Below are 19,598 nucleotides of genomic sequence, written 5' to 3'. Positions count from 1 at the left end.
GAGAGACAATAGCTTTGACAATGCTGTGTTTGGATTCAGCTACAAGGGAATGTACCATTTAGTAGGCAACCCTTAATCTTCACCGTCATAGGAGCGAAAGAACCAAACCGCGCTGATCAAGGGGTACACTGGCTTGGTAATGATGACACATGCACGCGAGCTGACTTGATATTGTGTAACCATAAGCTAACATGCGTAAGAGATACGAAATATACCAACTTTCAGTACGACCTCGTGTGACATGAAGCTGAACGCCTTGGCTCCTGTTTCAAACTCTTACGAATCTATTGCCAATAATTTTGTGGCCAGCAGAAAGAGAAAGATTCCCTGCTTGAATGGCCTTTAGATATAGCGCATTTGTAGCCAATAATCGGGAATGATGCAGTACGAAGACGAGCAAGACGCTACGGGAAGCCAACGACAAATAGCCATCTTGTCAGATAGACTCGTGAAAGCAATACTACATGGGTCTGGGAAGATAAGCCCAAGACGAAAGCCGCAACAGAGACGTTCATGCGTCCCTAGACTGCGATCATGATCGAAGACCCACACGTACAGTGCTCAATACACAGTCTAGAGTCAGCTACCAGCCGATGGCGTATTCATCATCGGTACATCTTCTGTTTCGCACACCTGCACGCTGCACAGATTTCTGCCGTTACTCAACGCCTACAATCTCTTCTCATCATCGGTAAGCTGGAGAAGTTTTCTCGGCTAGTTGTCCAGATGCTAATGTCGCACAACCACACCTCAGCTAGCGTAGTCTGTTAGCATACAGCGTCTATCCGAGTAGTCCGATGTGTGTGTAGGAGCAATGCAAAATTGATCGAGATCGCGTGCATACAAGCAACGAAGATCACTTGTTGAATTGTCGATCGGACCAAGATCGGCCGGGGCAACGTTGTGATCTGTTGCCGGGGGTTTGATCCTTCACATATACGTTCTTGGTACGCATACCGTTGGCGAGAAACTTGCCGCTGCCTTTGAACGATGACGATGTGTTGCAGACTGGGCGGACGGCAAAAGCATCTCGACGTCTTCTAGTGTACCATAAGCAAGCTTGACATCGGATACGCACAGAGGTCAACGCATGAGCCTTCTACCGAGCATGTAATCCCAGATGCCGATACAGGTCTGTTGGCACGTAAGAGCGAAGGATTCTGCAATCTAGAACAATGCGGTAATCCTCGGTCCTGGGCGATCCACCATGTTTGGTAGACTTGCTCAAGCCAAACCCGGCGAACCATAGGAACTGAAAGAGCAGTGCATCAGAAGTGCCGTAGCGCCAACTCCTGTTCTGCGGCTTTCCCCGTTGAACCGGAATCTCTCTCCAAGTGATCATGAGAAGCAAGCCATTTAGTGGTGACGAAATCAAGGTTCTCATATTGCGCACGAGAAACACCCCAGACCTTGTGTGAAGACGCGCGGTCGGGCAGGACGGGTGAACGTCAGTCGTTCGATGAGCGTGCTGCCGAGAAGCGAACGATGAAAACTCTTTTGCTACCCAAGAGCGAGACTGAGTTACTCACCACACACATGTGATAGGCCGCGATGGGATGGGTGTGGAGATGGATAGGTATCGCAATCGATAAGTGGATAAGGTAGGGCGCAAATTCTCGCACATGGCTGCCGCGCGGAACCAGTGCCGCCCAGTAGGACAACGCCGAAGGTGCAGCAGCCCCACAATTCATTTCCAGCGCATGCTGACGGCTTGTGAATGCCATCATCACAAAGTCCAGAAGCTGTGGAGTTGGCAGCGTGCAGAACAAAGCGAGCGAACGACAGCTTTCGTTGAGACGGTCCGGCAGAAGAACCGCAGGAGGATATGTCACCTTGACGCTGTGACGGCTCGCCAACCGGTCCCACGTTGCGAATCGGCGCACAGCAAGTTGGAGCTGGCGCTGGCAGGCAGTGGAGCGTACGCAGCCAATGGTGAGTACGGAGAGGCAAAGTCTGAATAACGAGAGCGTGTCCACATAGCCACGCGCCGCCGTCGCCATACCGCTTCTGCGTTCTAGCCCATCTGCTGTCAGTCCAGGGAGACATGGCGCGACTCCTTGCGATACACGTGTGTAGCATTTCCCCAAGACAGGTTCAGTCAAAGCGGTCGGTGCCTCATCTGCGATGATGACATGTGCCCGAACGAGGCGCAGACACGCTGTGCCTGGGATGTTTCGTTTACCGGCTTCAGCTCCAGCCATGCCCCTGGCGGAAGAGGGCGCGAAGAGCTCCGCGATGCAGTGATCGTCAGGCACGGCGTTGTGATTGGCTGACTGTGTCCGTCGCCATGCCACTTGCGGAAGCATGAAACCCGTCAGCTTGCGATATTTTGAGCTTGGCCATATTTAGCTGGAAACCAGCGCACTGTCAGTGTAAGGAAAAAGAAGGCAATCGATAGAGGTGGGAGGGCCCTTGGCAAGCGCATGCACATGAACACAAGGAAAAGGAAGTCTGGAGTTCGTTGCGGTGGAGATGAGCGCCGACAATTTCGAAGGAGCGAAGGCCATGGGCGAATGAGCGTGGTAGTGGGTCGACGACTCGAGCTTGTTTGCGGTGTTGTTGAGGCCGCCATGGCACGCCGTTCCACCAGCAGCCGGCCCGGAGTGGCAGGCCCCCCGATGACAGAAGCAGGCTAGATGCGTCGTGGTGAGCGGAGGATGCGATGCACAAGCGATGGCACCAGGCACGTTGCCAGGGGCCGGCCTAGTGCCGGCCCTAGCGTAAAAGCTCGTGGGAATCCACTCTGCCCACCTTTCCTTCACTCACTAACCCACACCATCACCCACACACTCTTTCTATATTTCAACCTGCTCCCTCCCTCCTGTAACACTCATTCTACAGGCTCGAGGTCTTCTTGTTCATTCATTCACTCCCTAAAGACATTCTGTCTTCAACACTGTCATTCCTGACACAATACATTGTCAACGCGACAACTCACAATACCACTCATTCGAACTGCTAGTCGGTTCTGTCACTCCTGCAAATCCCCAACAAACACCTATAGCACCATTCCTTCAGCTATCCAATACTACCAACCGTCAAAATGAAGACATCCGCTGTCCTCGCTTCTATCCTTTTCGGCTCCTACGCCGTGGCTGCGCCTTTCGACAGACGCGCCCTTGTCTACAAGACCGAGGTCGTCACTGAGACCGTCGTTGTCTACACCACCATCTGGGACGACGAGACGACCGCTCAGCCCACTACCACCAGCGCTGGCGAATTCTACGAGCAGCCCAGCAAGCCTTCCACCACCAGCACTGTAGTCGTGCCCTCGTCTTCTGCTGTGGTCACTCCCCAGGCTGCTCCTACCAAGGCCGCCCCCACCTCCTCCAAAGCTGCTCCAGCCTACACTCCTGTTGTTCCCGAGAAGCCCTCCAGCGTCTACACCCCTCCTGTGGAGACCCCTACTTCCGTCTACACTCCTCCTGCTCCCACCACTCCTGCTCCTGCCCCAGTCTCCTCGTACGTCGCGCCTCCTCCTGCGCCTGAGCCAACCACTACCGCAGCCCCCGAGCCAGTCTACTCTCAAGCTCCTGCTCCTGCTCCCTCAAGCGCTGCCCCTAGCTACGGCTCTGGTGGCGTAACTTCTGGTGAATCTTTCGACGATGTCGAGATTACCGTCTACGACATGAACGTTGGCGACCTTGGTGCTTGCGGTGAGCTCCAGACCGATGATTCCAAGGTCGTCGCCATCAGCATCGGTGCCTGGAACGCCATGGGCGGAAGCATCCACGATGTCATGACCGGCGAGTCTTCCAACCCATGGTGCGGAAAGCAAATCGAGATTGAGTACCAAGGCAAGACTGCCACAGCCAAGATCATGGACATGTGCCCTGGCTGCGTCAACAAGTACGACATCGATCTCTCCCGCTCTGTCTGGTCTGAGCTTGGCCTGTCTGAGACTACCCGCTACCACGGCGTCAACTGGAAGATCATCTAAACGTCTTCCTCAGCCACGCCACGATCCATATACCCAAGATTCTGATATCTCGCTAGCGCAGGCAGGGTCAGCGCTTTGCACGACCAAGTTACGACTCATTTTTTCACGCATCAGTCAGGGACCGGTGACCGGAGTACACGGAAAGGGAACCGTCAGATACCGCGGTTCTTGTTCAGCTTTGCTCTTCTAGATTTCGCCTTGCCATCTTGTTGCATAGCAGATCCCATGATGTATATGGGGATACTTTGCGCATTGGAGGGCTCATTCTCACATTTCTTGTCGCTCTTTGACTACAGCGGGCTTGCCCTGCTTTTCTTCACTTCCTTGTATAAGACTTTAGGGCTGGTGTATGGGAGAACATCTTAGATACCCATACAAGTTGGACATCGGAGGTTCACATCTACCAAAAGAAAATACATGACGCATTGCGCAACTTCAAAATCATCCTCTTACTGCATTAACGTGAATGATTATGATAGTCGCATTGTCTGTGCTAACCTCCTTCTACGGCATCGGCAAAACGCTTGACAGTGGCTAATACGACATCCCCTGATAATACGAGCTGAGCTATTAACGAACGCGCAAGCACTCGACTCATGCCGATGCGACGATGTGGCTGCGCCTCACGCCTAGCCACCGTGCGTACTTTGCCAAAAGGAAGCGCCGATGCCTCCGAAAATACAACGCTGGGCCGCAATGCATGCTACCTTCATCCCTCCATCACACTCTCCTAAGCAAGGCTACTCAGCCACAGATCTCAGATGCAGACCGACCTTGTGAAATTTCGATCCGCAAAAGAAATGAGACTTCTGGCCATTTGCGAAGACGTCGCGACAAGCACACAAAGAAAACACTGAACGCCTGACGTCCAAACAACGCTTGCGGCTCGTTTCAGAAGGAACCAAGTTGCGATGTGCGAGGTGTTTGCCCCTTGGTAATTTCACAATGCGCCGGGGGAGGGTCTAGCACGGGATGTTGGTGCTTTGCTGGGCTCCACATGTTGGCTGTTTCAATCGTGAACACTAGTTTGGTTTTCTCAGTCGGAAGTTTTGTGCGTGTTGAAGTTTGTTGTAGACCGACGTTGTTCCGGCTGGAAATATGACTAAAGGACAAACGCTGTGTTGATCATGTTTTGTTCGCGGTTGATGGACAACGCAACTGCCCCCTTGAGAGTGCCAGCAAGGATGACATCATCGTGACCGTGGACCAACACAACAATAACCAACAGTAAGGAACGAACGACGAGATGTTTGTAATGCGCATCCAACACAAGTAAATTGCGTGCCAACGTTTCTGAAAGCTGATCCACAACCGCAACAATTTATCCAGAATGGCGAACCGCCTCTCTCACTCTCTCGATGAGATTGAAGCGCACACTCCCGCGATCAAGTCCCAAGATGCGGACAGCGATGTCACCTCCAAGAACGGCGAGCAGATAAAAGAAGGCGACCATGTATACACGCGGATAAGAGGTGGAAGGCACGAGGGCGATGTAAGCTATTCACGCCTGCATCTGCAGCACGTAAGCCTCACAGGCTAGAGCTGACACCATGAGAAGGTAGACAAGATCTTGGCCAACCAAGAAGAAGCTGATGCAGAGGGCGTAAAGCACCCACCAAAAGTACGTCTCCAGAATCTGCTAAGGGAGAAGTAGCGACAACAAGACACTAATCTGATTGACCAGGTGCTATTCACAGATCAGAAGGGGAAAGCTGTAGCGCACAATCCAGGTACACTCGATGTGACGGATAAAGCCTAACGAAACGGTTCTTTTCAAAGTCCCAGACTATATCCGCAGGCAATATAGGACAAAGGTCTTGTCTCCAGATGTTCCTCACCGCAGCGAAACTGGGGATCAGAAAGAGAAGCGGCTCTAGAGTAAAGTAGAGCGCAGCGATTTCCATACATGATACCTACATTCCATATCCCAAAATCTCCATCCTCCGTCTCCAAATCTAGACAATCACCCATACCCCGAAAACACCTCCCTGTCCATCTGCACAACGTTTACCCGCTTCCCCAGACCTAACCCTCAGCGCACCCACGCAAAACACCCATCTTTTAACCGCCGGGAGACGCAGCATTCCACAGCTCGCTTCTTTTCTACCGAAACCGGTAGCTGAGCTGATGCACCCGGGTGTGAGTTTTACCAGCACTCATCCGGTGGTCAAAAGAAAGTTTCTTTGTGCGCGCGCTGGTTCGCGTGGGAAAATGCGAGGCGTGTGGTGCCATGCGTTGTCTTATCGAGCGCTATCTCACGTGCGCGCCAGGTGCCAACGTGGTTAGGCACGTGGAGGGCTGCTGTTGGCGAGCCGAGGCTGTGGGTTGCCAGCTGTCCGTGGGTTGCGCCCGAGATTCCTCCGTTGGAGCCCGCGTTGGCTGCGAGGAATAAGCAAACATCTCCCACGCTGAATACGAGATTTTGTTGGTAGTGTTGGAGGAAGTAGCTGGGTTGTGACGTATTGGCGGGGTGTTGGTGGGTTTGTTGAGCATGCAGGGTAAGTAGTCATGGACGGCTGCGATGCACAAAGTGAAGTAAAAGCTGAAAGACTACTGCATATTGTTCGGTGAGCACGCCTTGGAGTGGTGAAGGTAACCGCTTCAAGAAGCTCCCGGCACTTGAATGTGTTCGTAAAGCATGTCTAGTATGAAGAATCTGCAGGCTTCGGTCACGCCTATGTTGAACAGCTCGTCATAGACGCTCGTTCTTTCCAGTAGGAGAATGTAGTCGTCCTCGTTCTTGGAGCATGAGCCAAATGCAGAGCATGGAGACAGATGCATCATAAGGGTTGTTCCGCCCTTGATGTAAGCTCGACAATTGTCCCTCAGAATATAGTTGTGTTATCAATTGTTTGTGATTTTTCTCGAATTACAAACGCAGTAGTCCGTATCGCCATACAGTAACTTCATACAGTGCCAGCCGATGGCAGTCTCCCAAATCTTCGTCTCGTCCCGAGCATCGATCTTGATGGGTATAGAATGAAAGTAATACCAGTACTTGTCGCTTTTGACCCCAAACGTGTCCCAATCTCATAAAGTAAATCATCGCAGTCCGCATGCAATGCGCCTCCAGGCGCGTGTGGGTATATGTACACCAGCTCATCCGGTGTATCCGGGTCTGAACCTTCTTTTATCGTCGCTTCATCGTGCCTTCTTGATCTATGCGAATGCGCTGGCACCACCAGACTCGAGCAGTTCGATCTCGGCCATGGTCATGGACGGGCTCTGGAAGCGTGCGGGCAGCTCGGAGCGGTCGAAGTATAGGCCCTTGCCTGCCTCGATGGGTCCAAGGTTCCTGCCGGCTGCGCCGCCAATGTGGCCACCAACAAAGGCGCTGGGGATGTGGTTGAGTGGGCCGTGTTGCTGCGCCTTCTTGCGGTAGGACGCAAAGGATGATGGAAGCTCGCTCATGGGAGAGGCAGGGTGGACGTGCGGGGTGTGGTCAACCTCTGAAACGCAACGTTAGCTATTTATCATGACGCCGTGTGATGGCGATGCGTACTCTGAGGAGTGCTGCGCTTGCCCAAGAAGCGGATCATGGGCTGGCGAGCGAGGGCGCGTGTAGCGTTCATTGCGAAAGAGGTGAGGTGGGGTTGTTGGTGGTGGTGTGATGTGCAGGTTGCGATTGAAATTGGTATCACTGAAAAGCTTGCGCAGAAGACTTCAGACGATGTTTTGTATTAGAGAAGCGAAGTAAGGCGATCTCGGGACAGATGCTGGTGGACGGACGGACGACTTGTTGAGTTATTGAGGAGCAGTTAGGTTGAGGGGAGCCGCATAAATGTTGTTCGCGTTTGCGGAAGGAAGACTAGGTTGCGCCGAAGGCCGCTCCATGATTGCAAACCAACAACCCTCCCACTCACACGTGAGCGGCATCTCCCCACACTCGAATGAGCAAATGTCAGAGCAATGGGTATTTCTAAGCCACTTCCAGCGCAAGCCTCGGCGTTTGTGGGCTTACGCGCAACACTTGGAGTCGTTCTTGAACGTTCGCGGTCATAGCTCCCATGCCGCCCCGGTTGTCTTTTCCAAACTTTTACAAGTGCATCGCTCGCCGCCAATGACAACGCTGCACACGCCCGCTCGCCTTATCACCCCGCCGCCTTCTCCAGATCCTGACCAGCGGGAATTGCATATTGATATTCGCTTCTCCGACTGCGGTGCGGACGTGCGGACCCGACCTGCTCACCATGCACGAGTTGAGCCTCTACGGCCAGGTCACCTTTGCGCGCTATGAGCAGGTTCTGAACATCCTGGCGGGGGTTGCCATGATGCAGCCCCAGCGCGTCTTTGAGCGCCATGTCGTCTACAAGCCCACGCGCGAGCCTGAAGAGCCGGGCTCCAATCTTGGCCGTCGCGGCGGTACCCAGACTGTCGCGCAGAAGCAGGCCAAACAAGCTGCTCCCGTCGTCCTCTACCACACCCGGCTGGTCCAAAAGCTGTCGGAAGACGACTTTGCTGCTGAAGATGGCGTGCCGGAGGAGAGCGCAAAGGGCCTGTCCGCTGATGTAGACGATGGGGAAGAGCCAACATGGTCCTTCGTGTTCAGGGATGTACCGGATACTGGTGACAGAGGTGTATCCATCCGCTTCACCAACACCACTGACTTGTTGTCTGGCGATCCACATGCGTTCATGATTGCCTCAGGGCCCAATCAGTGAGACCACCTTCCCATTCCTGCCTTCACCTCTAACCCCAGCGCAGGTTTGTGACCGAGTTCTACGTCGAGGGTTACCGTTTCGTGCTCGGTAACGTCGTCATATTCCTCCACCGCATCCTCCACGAGCCCGGCATCCGCAACGTCCAGAAGAGCCCCAAGGCCACACTACCGACATGGAAAGGCCTGAAGCTCCTCGACCCAAGTGGCGTATACACACTTCAAGCTACGGTTCGTATTGAAGACTTCAACAACGCAGCCGTACTCGAGGAGGGGGTGAACGAGTTGAAGAAGTTCCAGGCGCAAATGAAGGGTTGCGTGAACTTGGACTTGCCAGATCGGCTCGCACTAGACCCCCGTGTCAAGTACAAGGCTCCTGCGGCTCCTGCTACCCAAGCACGGCCTAGGTGAGGAACGGTCTCTTGCTGACAGAGAGCAATGGACATGGACTGGGTATTCTCCAGATAGTAGTCATCAGACAAAGGCTGAGGGTACTTTAGATACTTGTGTCTGGTTCCGCGCTATGGGATGATCGGCGAAAAATATCAACGCCGGGGCGTCGAATCAGCCGGGAGACAAAAGCATCGCGATGGCATTGCGCGTCGGACCAGGAAGCTGGGCAGGTTCGATCTTCTGCTGTCTATGTGGTCTCAGATGCGTGAGTAAAATAATATGTTTGAACCGCCCATATGCATGTGGCGGAGGTAGCAAGGGTATAGATATTAATGGCATGCCATAGTACTAAATAGAGTCTTTTGATGTATGTGACTGCTGCCAAAGAAGTGCGTTTGGTGCTGTCGTGAGAGTGAGCAGTCCAGGCACGTGCTCGCGCGAGTTCGCGTTTCGCGCCGAAGGAAAGCGCAAGCGAGCAACCTCACCGACGTTGCTTTGTCAACAGAGATCAACCTTCATCACCATGCACCCACCTTGGCAATAACACAAACTGCAAAATGTCCACCCGACCTGGTCTAAGCAAGCGACAGAGCTCTAACGGAAAAGACGTGTCGCCACCTCCATCGAAGCGGCGGCAACAGTCGACTACAACAAGTTCGTCAGCCATCGCTTGATGTGCGTCTTTGCTGACATGACTCAGGCAAGGCGGTCGCCAATTTCTTTACTCCTGCTTCAAAGAAAGAGCCAGAAAAGATGACTTGGCGGATAGTGAAAGACAGCTTGCTAGTCGGACGTTTTGGCGCGGCAGCGCAGTCGGCAACGAAAGGCAGGCGCAGAATAGCAGCCTTTGACTTTGACTCAACACTTGTCACATCTGCATCGGGGAAAACGTTCGCTCGTGATGCAAATGACTGGAAGTGGTGGGATAGTAGCGTTCCAGGACGGCTGAAAGAGCTGCATGCAGAAGGCTTCCTTGTCGCTATCGTCAGCAATCAAGGTGGAATCAGTCTAAAGCCGGATCCCAAGACCGTGAAGTCAGATCAGAAGCGACTAGCGGACTTCAAGACCAAGGTGACAGCAGTCTTCAACCATCTCGACTTTCCGATATCGATATACGCTGCGACGAGTCGTGACCGGTACAGGAAGCCCAGGACCGGGATGTGGGACGAGCTACTAGAGGACTATGATCTTGAGAATGCAGAATCAATCGATCTAGAGAACTCTGTATTCGTTGGGGATGCTGGTGGTCGCGAGGCCGTGGCTGGCGGTGTAAAGGACCACTCATGTGTCGACAGGTTCGTGGAGATTCCGCATCGTGCATTCATGATTACCAAGATGCTAACTCTATGTAGAGACTTTGCTGCTAATGTCGGTATACCATTTCATGCGCCAGAAGAGTACTTCCGCCATGAAGATCCTCGACCATTCGTCAGGGCTTTTGATCCGATCGCTTACACGGGAGTGCGTGCTGAAGGCTCAACACCTGCACGTAAGTCTGATATGCAACCTCTCAGCCGTCTCCCCGTCGTCCGTGTGCTAACTTTATCTGCAGCAAATGCCTTTGCACAAACGGTAAGCCCCGAGATCGTCATGTTCTGCGGCAGTCCGGGCTCAGGTAAATCATCGTTCTATTGGAAACATCTGCAGCCACTCGGATACGGGCGTGTCAATCAAGACATTCTGAAGACTGTACGTTGCTGACTGAGTCATCCTGCCGCACGTGTCGTGCGACCCTTCTATACTCCGAGTAACACTCTGAAACAGCGCGAGAAGTGCGTAAAGGCGGCTACTGCACTCATCGAAGAAGGCACGAGCGCGGTTATCGGTATGTTCATGTTGATCTGGGGCCCCAATACATTCCGCATACTAAGCTAACCTGTTCAGACAATACCAATGCCGATCCAGAAACACGCGCTGTGTGGGTTATGTTGGCGCAGAAGCTGAAAGTTCCCATCCGTTGCGTACTTTTTACTGCGACACCAAAGCTGTGCGAGCACAACGATACGTTCCGCGCATTGAACCTTGGTCCAGAAGTAAGTTTAGCTACTGAGCCTCTTCCCGTGCGTGAGTGCCGGAAGATAGACTTTGCGATCGCTTCAAACCTACTATCACACTATCCGATGTGGAAATTGGTTGTGCGGAACATCCGGAATGCTTGAAATCCCATTACCACACGGAGAAACTCCCATGCTAACATCGGATCTCCACCCACAGACGAACCGCGAATCTCGTACTATCCTGCCGCACGTTGCGTTCAGTGGCTTCGCTTCCAGATACCGTGAGCCTAAGCTTTCGGAAGGTTTCGCAGACATGATCAAGAAAGATTTCGAGGTACGCGTAACCCAAGACTTTCCACGCAGGCTGGGCTGCAGAAATGTAACATGGACTAACCAAGGTATGCATTGCGTAGTTCGAAGGCTCCGAGGAACAGAAACTACTATGGAGCAGGTACTGGCTCTGACCTCATCATAATCGAGAACGCGAATGCGAACGAAAGCGAATCATGTGACTAAGAAATGTCCCCAATCGCAACAATTATTGGCAGCTAAGTAGCCTCGAACGCGTCTTCATCGACCACTGCTGTGTGGACAGAAAGTCCGAAATGCTGTGATTGGGTGAAAAGAGAATGTTGCTGAGGGGCCGTCCCCCGAGCGCAGGTTCGCAGCTCTAGTCTATGCCTTCTTCCTTTTCTACGCCGTTGAGCGCGTGGCTCCCGTGCTAATCGAAAACGGCAGTTCACACGCACAGATTCCTGTTTTCCAGCGCGAAATTGCTTACTTTTCTTCCAAGTTTCTGCAGGTATACTACGATTGTACATGGACATCGCTGTAATGATACTCCGTACTGCCGACAAGAAGAAAAGCGCGCAACAGCATTGACATGGAGAAATATTACATCATCGTTTCTACAAAGTCGTGTGCTGATTCATCTCGTGCGTCCAGCTAAAATGATCCCCGTAGATGGACTTCCACGTTCGTCGTTACCCCCATGTCCCATGTCCAGGCCGCGGCATTGTCCTGTCGGTGGAGTGCCACGTTAGTCTAGGGAATCATCCGGTGAAATTGAGAGATCAGCAACACCAGACCGGTCTCGCCCAAATCCTGCGACGAACCGTCGGAATGATTGCGCGCACCTCCACAGCAAAGCAGTTCAATATGGCAAAATGCAGTCTTGGGATGCGAGCAAAGTGCGCGCGCGCATGTCAATATGAGCCCGCCACGTGTTTGTCCAGAACACGCAAAATTTTCAGGTACAGGAGTTTCTTCTTCCGTGTGCAGTCAGCTTTAAGACTGAACTGGCTGTTCTTTCATGCACGTTGAGCGTTGCCGGCCGGTGTGGATGGGTGGACTGGCAACGGTATTCTCCCGCTTCTGCATGTCCGTGCCGTCCGGTCGTCTGGCCAAGGAGAGAGACGAGCGAAGAAGGCGGGGCGCCTGCCGACCTGAGACCGGAACCAGCTGCTTTTTCTCCCTGTCGTCATGCTGCGAGGTCCCGAGAGCCTGGAACAGAATAGTCCTGCTCCGGTTTTTCTTCTGCTGGGCTCGATCGTGAGGTACAGCACGGCGATCAAACCGCGCGATTCTCTTCGAATTGAAACACCCTGATTACATAGCATCGTCAGTCGCGAAGTACATGTCGGCAAGGTTGCCGGCCGCTACGAGAAACGCCATACGGGCGGACGTTCAGCTAGACAATGCGCTGGCGGTGTGAGGCTTGCTCAGCGTGCGAACAGGGAGTCGAGCCAAGCGACAGCAAGGCACCGGGGAGAAGGAATGGAAGATAGTGCGTCAGGGGCTTGAACGCCAATGAGCAACGGCCCAACGGTCTAGCGCTTCCATCATGTTCCCCGATTTGTCTGGAGGATTTTCATTGGGCTGAAAGGCTGTCCCAACCTCCTCTGGGAAAGTTCCGGGAATCCTGTCAGGTACCGCCCACACCAAGTTGTGTTGTCGCGCCTTGTTTTGTCGCAGAACGTTGTGATCGACCGCTTGACTCGTCAATGAGGCATCGTGTTTGAGACACGGACTGAGTTGGATCAGTCAGTGTTTTGAAGATCGTGAGGCTTTGTTTGTTTGTTTTCACGGTTACATGCCACAGCCTCCTTGGCCCATTTTGACGATTCAGAGTGGGCCAATCGGTGGATGGGCGTGACACGGGATAGAGGCGGGAGAAACGACATGGAATGGACTCTACTAGAAGATGCCTGTCGATGTCACTGCTGCGAGACGGCAAAGGGCCAGAAGAACGGCGGGAGAGGGCAGAAGGGCCTGGCGAACCACGCCGGTTCCTTTGCACCGCCCGATAAACGAGTCTGTCAAGTGGCAGCCACGGTTGCGCTCACAGTAGTTGAGTGGTAGACAGCGGATGACAACCACAGCGCTGGTGGTACGGCACTTTGCAATACAGACGAGGCACCGTTCAACACCACGAGTCGTCGATCGGTCAAGGTTGGAGAGGACGATGTGACTGAGCGTTTGTTCCTGCATAGTTTGCTCAGAGGCTTTTCCACGACGACAAAGTTTAAAGTGCGTGAGTGGGAACGGCCAGGGATGATTTGTTGCGCCTCCACCAACGACATATCGCATAATTAGGTTGGGCAGGTGAAAATTCAACACCGAGGCAGGCCCCGTACTGTTGAGTAGGGTTTGATTCAAGCCACCTGCTGTGGTCAGGCTGTAGCGACACGGACGCGGTGGTCTAAACGGCGGATTGAAGGCTGGGGGACCTTGAAGCGACGGCGCCCTGGCGTGCTGGCTGCGCGGAGACAGTCCAGGGCTGGTGTGAGTGTCACGGCCTCGTGTACCGGGCTATCTGAGTCGCGCGGAAGCAGTCGACATGCCGGGCGGCCAGGCCCAATCGAGACAGGCGCAAGGTCAGGCATGAGTTGCACCGTAGCAGTGGAACCCGTGCGGTCGCTGTCCACACAGAAATGCTCGACTATCCCACACCCCGTCCACCGCCCGTTTCTCTTGCTTGCCCACGTCACACTCTCTCGCCATTCAAGTCGACACCTTATCGCTGCGCTGTCTCTCGCTTGCACTCGCAAATCCGGTTGCAGTCTGATCATCTCGCGCGCCTCGGTGAGTTGTGCCAATCCGAGCCCACCGCGCTCACGTGCCGTCCGCATTAGGCGCTGACTTTGCATCCAGCCCCAGAGACGTCTCTGCTGCAGCATAAACAGGCCGAAGAGTACATAGCGACATACGTGGTCGGCTATCGTGGCATCCTCTCAAACATTGCCCGACCGCCTCTCCGTCCCAAAGCAGCGCGCCGCGACCCCGACGTGCTGGCGTACTGTCGCGCCCGCGCATAGCTGCTTGAGAAAGCTGGTGATGTGATCCTGGTCGCTCGCGCCCATTCACGTCACGTCCCGACCGCCAAAAGAACCAACAACCACCATGCACGACCTTAAACCTCTCCAGCTTCCCCAGCTTATTGCTGCCCGCAAGTCTTCCAAAAGCTCCCTCAACATGTACGACGACCCGACTGCGTCCATCTACTCCAATGCCGACTCTGGTTTCTACTCGGCATCGGAGTGCTCGACACCGCCCACGCCAAGTCAGTACACCCGGGGCCACTTTCGCTTTCCCAGCTCGGCTTCGTCATTGTCGTCGAGCCCGCCAACCTACGAGCCCACCGACGCCCCTAACAGCTCAGGCAAGCTGCCCAAGCTTACCGAGGAGCCTCTTGAGCGTGAATACGACTATGGCAGTGAGGACCCGTACCGCTGCTCTTGTAAGTACTACGCGCGATTCGTCCGTGTTCGCCATGCTAATCCACGTCTAGGTGACGTCGGAGGCACCTACAGCCACGCGCAAGACTGCAGGATATCCCAAGCCTACGAGCCTCAGGACGAGTACTTCACCACTTGCGACTCGGAACTGCGATTGGCCAAGCGCCGACGGTCCTTGGAGGCTTCTGCGCACAGCATCGCCGGCAAGCTCGAGAGGCGCTTTCCCTCGTTGTCGCGCAGAGTGCGCGACCGCAGCTCGACCCTCAGCAGAGTTTCACGCAGCGCAACCCCCTCAAGGGTCCCGTCTACGCGATCCTCGTCGCTCGCTGGTTCTATCCACCATGTCTCAACCGTCGATCTTCCAGAAGACTACGCGTCGCCAACTTCTACGCCTGCGCTGGCAAGCAAGGAACAACTGAGCGATGATGCGCCTACGCCAATGGCCATCGACGTCAACAAGGCCAATGCCATGGAAATTGACCCTGAGGAGGTGGAACGGGAGCGCTATGCAACCACGCCACTATTACCGCCGCTGCTTGTGAACTGCCGGAACGATGACCTACCAGCGTCGTCGCCACTGCAGTCACCAGCAGTCGCAGACGCAGCCCAATCTGTGGGCCCTACCCCGGCCGGCACCCCGCCAATGCGCACTTACCCTACGCCCCCTCTGTCCTCAAAGGCATCCCTTGCCTCAATCCGAGGACCGAATGCCGGGTACATGGTTCCCTCGTCCGACATACCCCGTCTCATGCTCGCCGACCCAAAGGACAAGTGGGCCATCGAATTGGGTCATGCGAACTTCACCATCCTACCCGAGCCCTACGTCCCTGAGGTATGCACTGCCGCGTCCATCGAGGAGCACCTTGCCGAATGGGCGCAAGCACGGCGCAACTACGCGAAGCACCAAGTGCGAACCGCGGAACACTATGGAGTGACATCCAGGCACTACCTTCTTACCGAGCAAAAGTGGGCTGAAATCGACGCCGAATGGAAGAAGAACCACGATCTGGCCAAGTCACATGCGGCTGCCACCGGCCAGGAGCTCGCTCCATATTCACCCACGGAGCCAGGGCCTCTTAGCAAGATGCCAACGCTACACGACCCCAAGAGCGAGGGAAAATTCCCCCAACTCGGCGATGAAGACATTGTCGGTCCCATGCAACAGGCGGCCGCATTACTCCCGAAAACGCCTTCGCGCAAGCGTGCCTTTTTCAAATTCCTTAGCGACCTGCGGTTCCCCGGTACCCTTCTCGGTCGTTCGTCGGGTGGCGTCCGGGGCCACTAAACCCCAACCTCCAACAAAACGGGCAACCCTTTTCCTTTCTCCCCCTGTCGATAATTGCGTGCGAGTAATGTCTTTCTATCCTGCGCACAAACCTGTACCCTTACTATCCCTCCCCTTGCGCTTGTCGGGCTCAAGGGGCATGTTCTACGAAAGTGTACGACTGTATGACAACCAGATCTCGGCCCTTCATTGGAGCCACGACCACTACGACTCTCATCACAGAGTCACGAATTTCCTATGTTGATACAACAATTATTAGAGAGGCTTTTCTTGTCTTGCGCAGTACAGTGGTCTGTCTGTACTGCGCTTTCCCTTCACTGGGATTACTTGTTTGGTGTTTGGGCGGTTCCAAAAAAGGTCTGCGGCGATAAAAGCGAGCGTCATCATCACATCATGATTCACGCAGCGGTGGCTCTTCAGCCAAGTCTCTTTTCACAATCTCTGTACTCTTTTCCTTGCGTTCAAAACCAACTCGTTGGTTTCGGCGGCTATACCTTTACTCGTCCTTGTCTGGGACTCGAGGGGGCAAGCGCAGTCGTGGGTCTTTGTTACCCTTTTGGTAGTAGTAGAAGGAAGGATTAAGCTTCTTCGGACATGTTTCAGTATTGATACTTTGTAATTGGTCTACGGAGGTGGTACGGATGGGGGGTTAATGGTGTGTTGTACCAACAGCCTTAGTTTAGCGTGTCCTCGAGAGAAGATGCAACAAGCGCTCAACATCAATTCAAACACCTAGCCAAGCACACATACTTTGTTCAAACTTGATTGTAGTGTCCTCTTTTTTCTTCGTCGTCGTCTGTGGTAGTAGCTACCGCACGTTTGCCGCCGGGAAGCAACCCGCAGCAAACTGCGCGCAAACAACCTCTCCTCCCGGTCAAGCCATTACACCGCCGAGCCCGGCACATGACGACGCCTTTTCCTTCCTGCAAAGTCCCCGACGCACAATGATGCACAGCTCTGCACCTCATACCCCGTTCCAGCACGCCATTGCATCTGCACAAACAAGCCTCTTTCACTCAACGCGCAACATCCTCTTCCCCAAGTTTCCCTCACTGTCTCATTACTAACCCATCCCACACCTAGTACCCCACCATGTTCCGCATTCCTAGCGCGGCAGATGACCCTCGAGGCCGTACCTAATGGCGGTGGCTGGCTGTACCAGGCGGCCGTCTGTACAACATCTGCATGGTGCGGGCAACGTAGGGCTATCCGTCTTTCGCTGCGCAGCCCGCGCTTACTCGTATCCGGCTTCTGGAACGGCAGGACGTTGTGTCACCACGGGAGCTTTTTGCAAGCGAAAGATGGGCGGGACCGGTTGTACCACACACACACTTTCTCTCCCTTGCGTCACAGTGGGGATCTTTGCTGGCTGCGGTTGTGCGATGGGGGAAGCGAGTGTTACTCAGATTGGGGGAAGCGAAATGGTAGAGATGGTGGGACAGGGGAGGGTGTGCAAGGTTACTGGCGAGTCTAAAGTGTCATCTGTCAGTCAGTGTTGGAATGCGGTTTGGTGTGGTATGGCATTTGGGAGGGCTGTGCATTTGGGCGTTTCCACATGTTAGATGCTGGTCATCGTCCACACTTCTCTTCCCTCTCATTACGCGCCTAAGTCAGCTGTGGGCTGCGCGACTGTACATGCATGCAAAAGGTCAGGCATATGTTGCGGAGGGCTCTCCCTTCGGTTCAGGCAGTTCCGAGGACGATCTTCCGATCGGAGAATGCGCAACGCAGGTCTGATGACGAACAGTGATTGTTTACATGAGACATTGCATATGCGGCGAAGATGAATCTCGGAAGATCGTGCATACGAGAGGGCGGGCGTGTATGTAGGTCATTCTATCTTGGGTGCATGACAGCTCTCCCGGCCGGCAGCTGAGACGTGGCGTCCGCGGAGGGCGGTGATGGGAGTTGGTGTTTCGAGTTAACTACGGTTTCTGTCACTTGACATCTTCGCTTGAAGTTCTAGATCATCTTCGAGAAGAGAAGTGGTATGGTGATGTCTATCTTTCCCCACACACAACCTGACATCTTCCCAAGCGCATAGCGTGGTAACGCAACGCCATGACTACTGCAGTGCCAACAAGCTACGGCTCGTGCCGCATCGCATTACAACCCACAACATCCCTCACCGCAGTAGTTCTCCCTCTGACAACAGCGGCAGCAGTGTGAGTTCTCTAGTCACATCTCCAAACTCTATTCATCTGACACGTCGCCAAACACATGCCTTTCCGACCCTCCTTCATCACTCCCTTTCGATATTCAACATCTGCACATGCCTCATCGCCTTCGTGATAGCGGTTAGGAATACGATCATGTGTCAGCAGCCTCTTTTCATCGCCCCCACTGAACGGCGTCGTACGGCATATGGCTCGGCCTTCCTCCACCACATGTCGAGACACGGCGGTTGTGTAAAACGCCAGCGATGTCGGTTCCGAGACCCCGAATTCAGTGGCATTTGGTCGCTGATGCAGGCGTAGGCGAGGGAGCGTGGCTCTGCAGGTGCTCTTAATCGATCGATCCTGGTGCTTATCTCACGCTTCCCCGCTCGCCGCTGGAAGCCTGGTCATGTTGTGGGACATGTTGTGTGACAGGGCTGAAACTTGTTGATGTCTTGGGCGCGGTGTTGGAATGGCTGGCTGGACTTGGAGTGAAGGATTTGTATTGTATGTATGTAACCCTCGTAGGCACTGAATTTATGTATATCCCGACGAAGCGTTCCCGACTGCGAAGAAGTTGAAGTTCGCTACATGGGCTGTACCAGGTCTGGACTTTGCGATATTATCGCTCTTCATACAAAATACGACCCCTGAACCTCATTGTTCTCTATTCCAGTCTGGAGGGTATGTGCTCTTTCCAACTCTTCAAACGCTTGATCTACTACTGCGTATTCAGCAGACAGCAGGTCCACTACCTTTTGATGATTCTTCTCTCTCGCATAGTATAATGCGGTCTTTCCCGCGCAATCCACGGCTTTGATGTCAAATCTCGTCTTGTGCGACAGCAATAGCTTGCAAATGACGCCCGAGCCCTTTGCAGCTGCACAGTGTAAGGGAAGACTGCCGTATATGGTCGCGAGCCCGGGGTCTGCTTTCTTTCCCAATAAGATCTCCGCCTCGTAGGACCAACCTCGTTGGCATGCTATCAGTAGAGGCGTTCTTCCAAGAATGTCCTGCCAGTCTTTCTGCTTAGAGATATCGAGACCGTTTTCTAGCAAGGCTTCGAGCTCAAAACAATCCGGATTGTCCATACAATAATGCAGCTGAGATCTCCCTAGACAATCAGATAAGTACTCGGTAGAGCCAGGTAAATCTGTGTAGAGTTCATCGGGATGGTAGACGCCAGAGCTCTTTGCCCACTCCGGGGCTTCATGAAACCCGTAGGACTCCAATATCTCGCTTGCCCGCTCCCGTACCTCATGTGATAAATGTACAAGTGCTTGCCAAGATTCAACCACATCAATTCCATGATATATCATACGGTTTTGGAGTAACAATAGTTCACCACATGTATCTTGGGAACTTTCCAACCCACTAGCTCTTGATCGTGATTGTGTAGGAACACATTCAGAGCAGAGACACACAAAGCTTCC

General features: G+C 53.7%; 6 protein-coding genes across 6 annotated transcripts; 5 read left to right on the top strand and 1 right to left on the bottom strand.

Moving 5' to 3' along the window:
* Positions 1–3,043: 3,043 nt before the first annotated feature.
* Positions 3,044–3,940, top strand: J4E79_008313 (uncharacterized protein; the record flags this gene model as incomplete). Its single annotated transcript, XM_049357172.1, has 1 exon — positions 3,044–3,940. The coding sequence occupies one exon, from the start codon at positions 3,044–3,046 to the stop codon at positions 3,938–3,940; it is 897 nt and encodes a 298-aa protein (XP_049208536.1).
* A 1,330-nt stretch (positions 3,941–5,270) lies between these two features.
* J4E79_008312 (uncharacterized protein) lies at positions 5,271–5,594 on the top strand (the record flags this gene model as incomplete). The annotated part of the gene is made up of 2 exons (XM_049357171.1): positions 5,271–5,432; positions 5,499–5,594. The coding sequence occupies 2 exons, from the start codon at positions 5,271–5,273 to the stop codon at positions 5,592–5,594; spliced, it is 258 nt and encodes an 85-aa protein (XP_049208535.1).
* Positions 5,595–7,099: 1,505 nt separating this feature from the next.
* J4E79_008311 (uncharacterized protein) lies at positions 7,100–7,512 on the bottom strand (the record flags this gene model as incomplete). The annotated part of the gene is made up of 2 exons (XM_049357170.1): positions 7,100–7,389; positions 7,443–7,512. The coding sequence occupies 2 exons, from the start codon at positions 7,510–7,512 to the stop codon at positions 7,100–7,102; spliced, it is 360 nt and encodes a 119-aa protein (XP_049208534.1).
* Positions 7,513–8,130: 618 nt separating this feature from the next.
* J4E79_008310 (uncharacterized protein) lies at positions 8,131–9,008 on the top strand (the record flags this gene model as incomplete). The annotated part of the gene is made up of 2 exons (XM_049357169.1): positions 8,131–8,597; positions 8,645–9,008. 2 exons carry the CDS (start codon positions 8,131–8,133, stop codon positions 9,006–9,008), a joined length of 831 nt encoding a protein of 276 aa, XP_049208533.1.
* Positions 9,009–9,547: 539 nt separating this feature from the next.
* J4E79_008309 (uncharacterized protein) lies at positions 9,548–11,451 on the top strand (the record flags this gene model as incomplete). The annotated part of the gene is made up of 8 exons (XM_049357168.1): positions 9,548–9,644; positions 9,691–10,285; positions 10,343–10,479; positions 10,543–10,679; positions 10,755–10,815; positions 10,875–11,023; positions 11,205–11,321; positions 11,401–11,451. 8 exons carry the CDS (start codon positions 9,548–9,550, stop codon positions 11,449–11,451), a joined length of 1,344 nt encoding a protein of 447 aa, XP_049208532.1.
* A 2,938-nt stretch (positions 11,452–14,389) lies between these two features.
* On the top strand, positions 14,390–16,009 carry J4E79_008308 (uncharacterized protein; the record flags this gene model as incomplete). The annotated part of the gene is made up of 2 exons (XM_049357167.1): positions 14,390–14,726; positions 14,778–16,009. The coding sequence occupies 2 exons, from the start codon at positions 14,390–14,392 to the stop codon at positions 16,007–16,009; spliced, it is 1,569 nt and encodes a 522-aa protein (XP_049208531.1).
* Between the last annotated feature and the right edge of the window lie 3,589 nt (positions 16,010–19,598).

The sequence above is a fragment of the Alternaria viburni genome (genome assembly GCF_023758015.1).
Source record: "Alternaria viburni strain BMP 2772 chromosome Unknown scaffold_19, whole genome shotgun sequence".
NCBI classification, from domain to species: Eukaryota; Fungi; Ascomycota; class Dothideomycetes; order Pleosporales; family Pleosporaceae; genus Alternaria; species Alternaria viburni.
The sequence above is the reverse complement of the archived record's forward strand: the minus strand, read 5'-3'. Positions and strand labels throughout refer to the sequence as shown.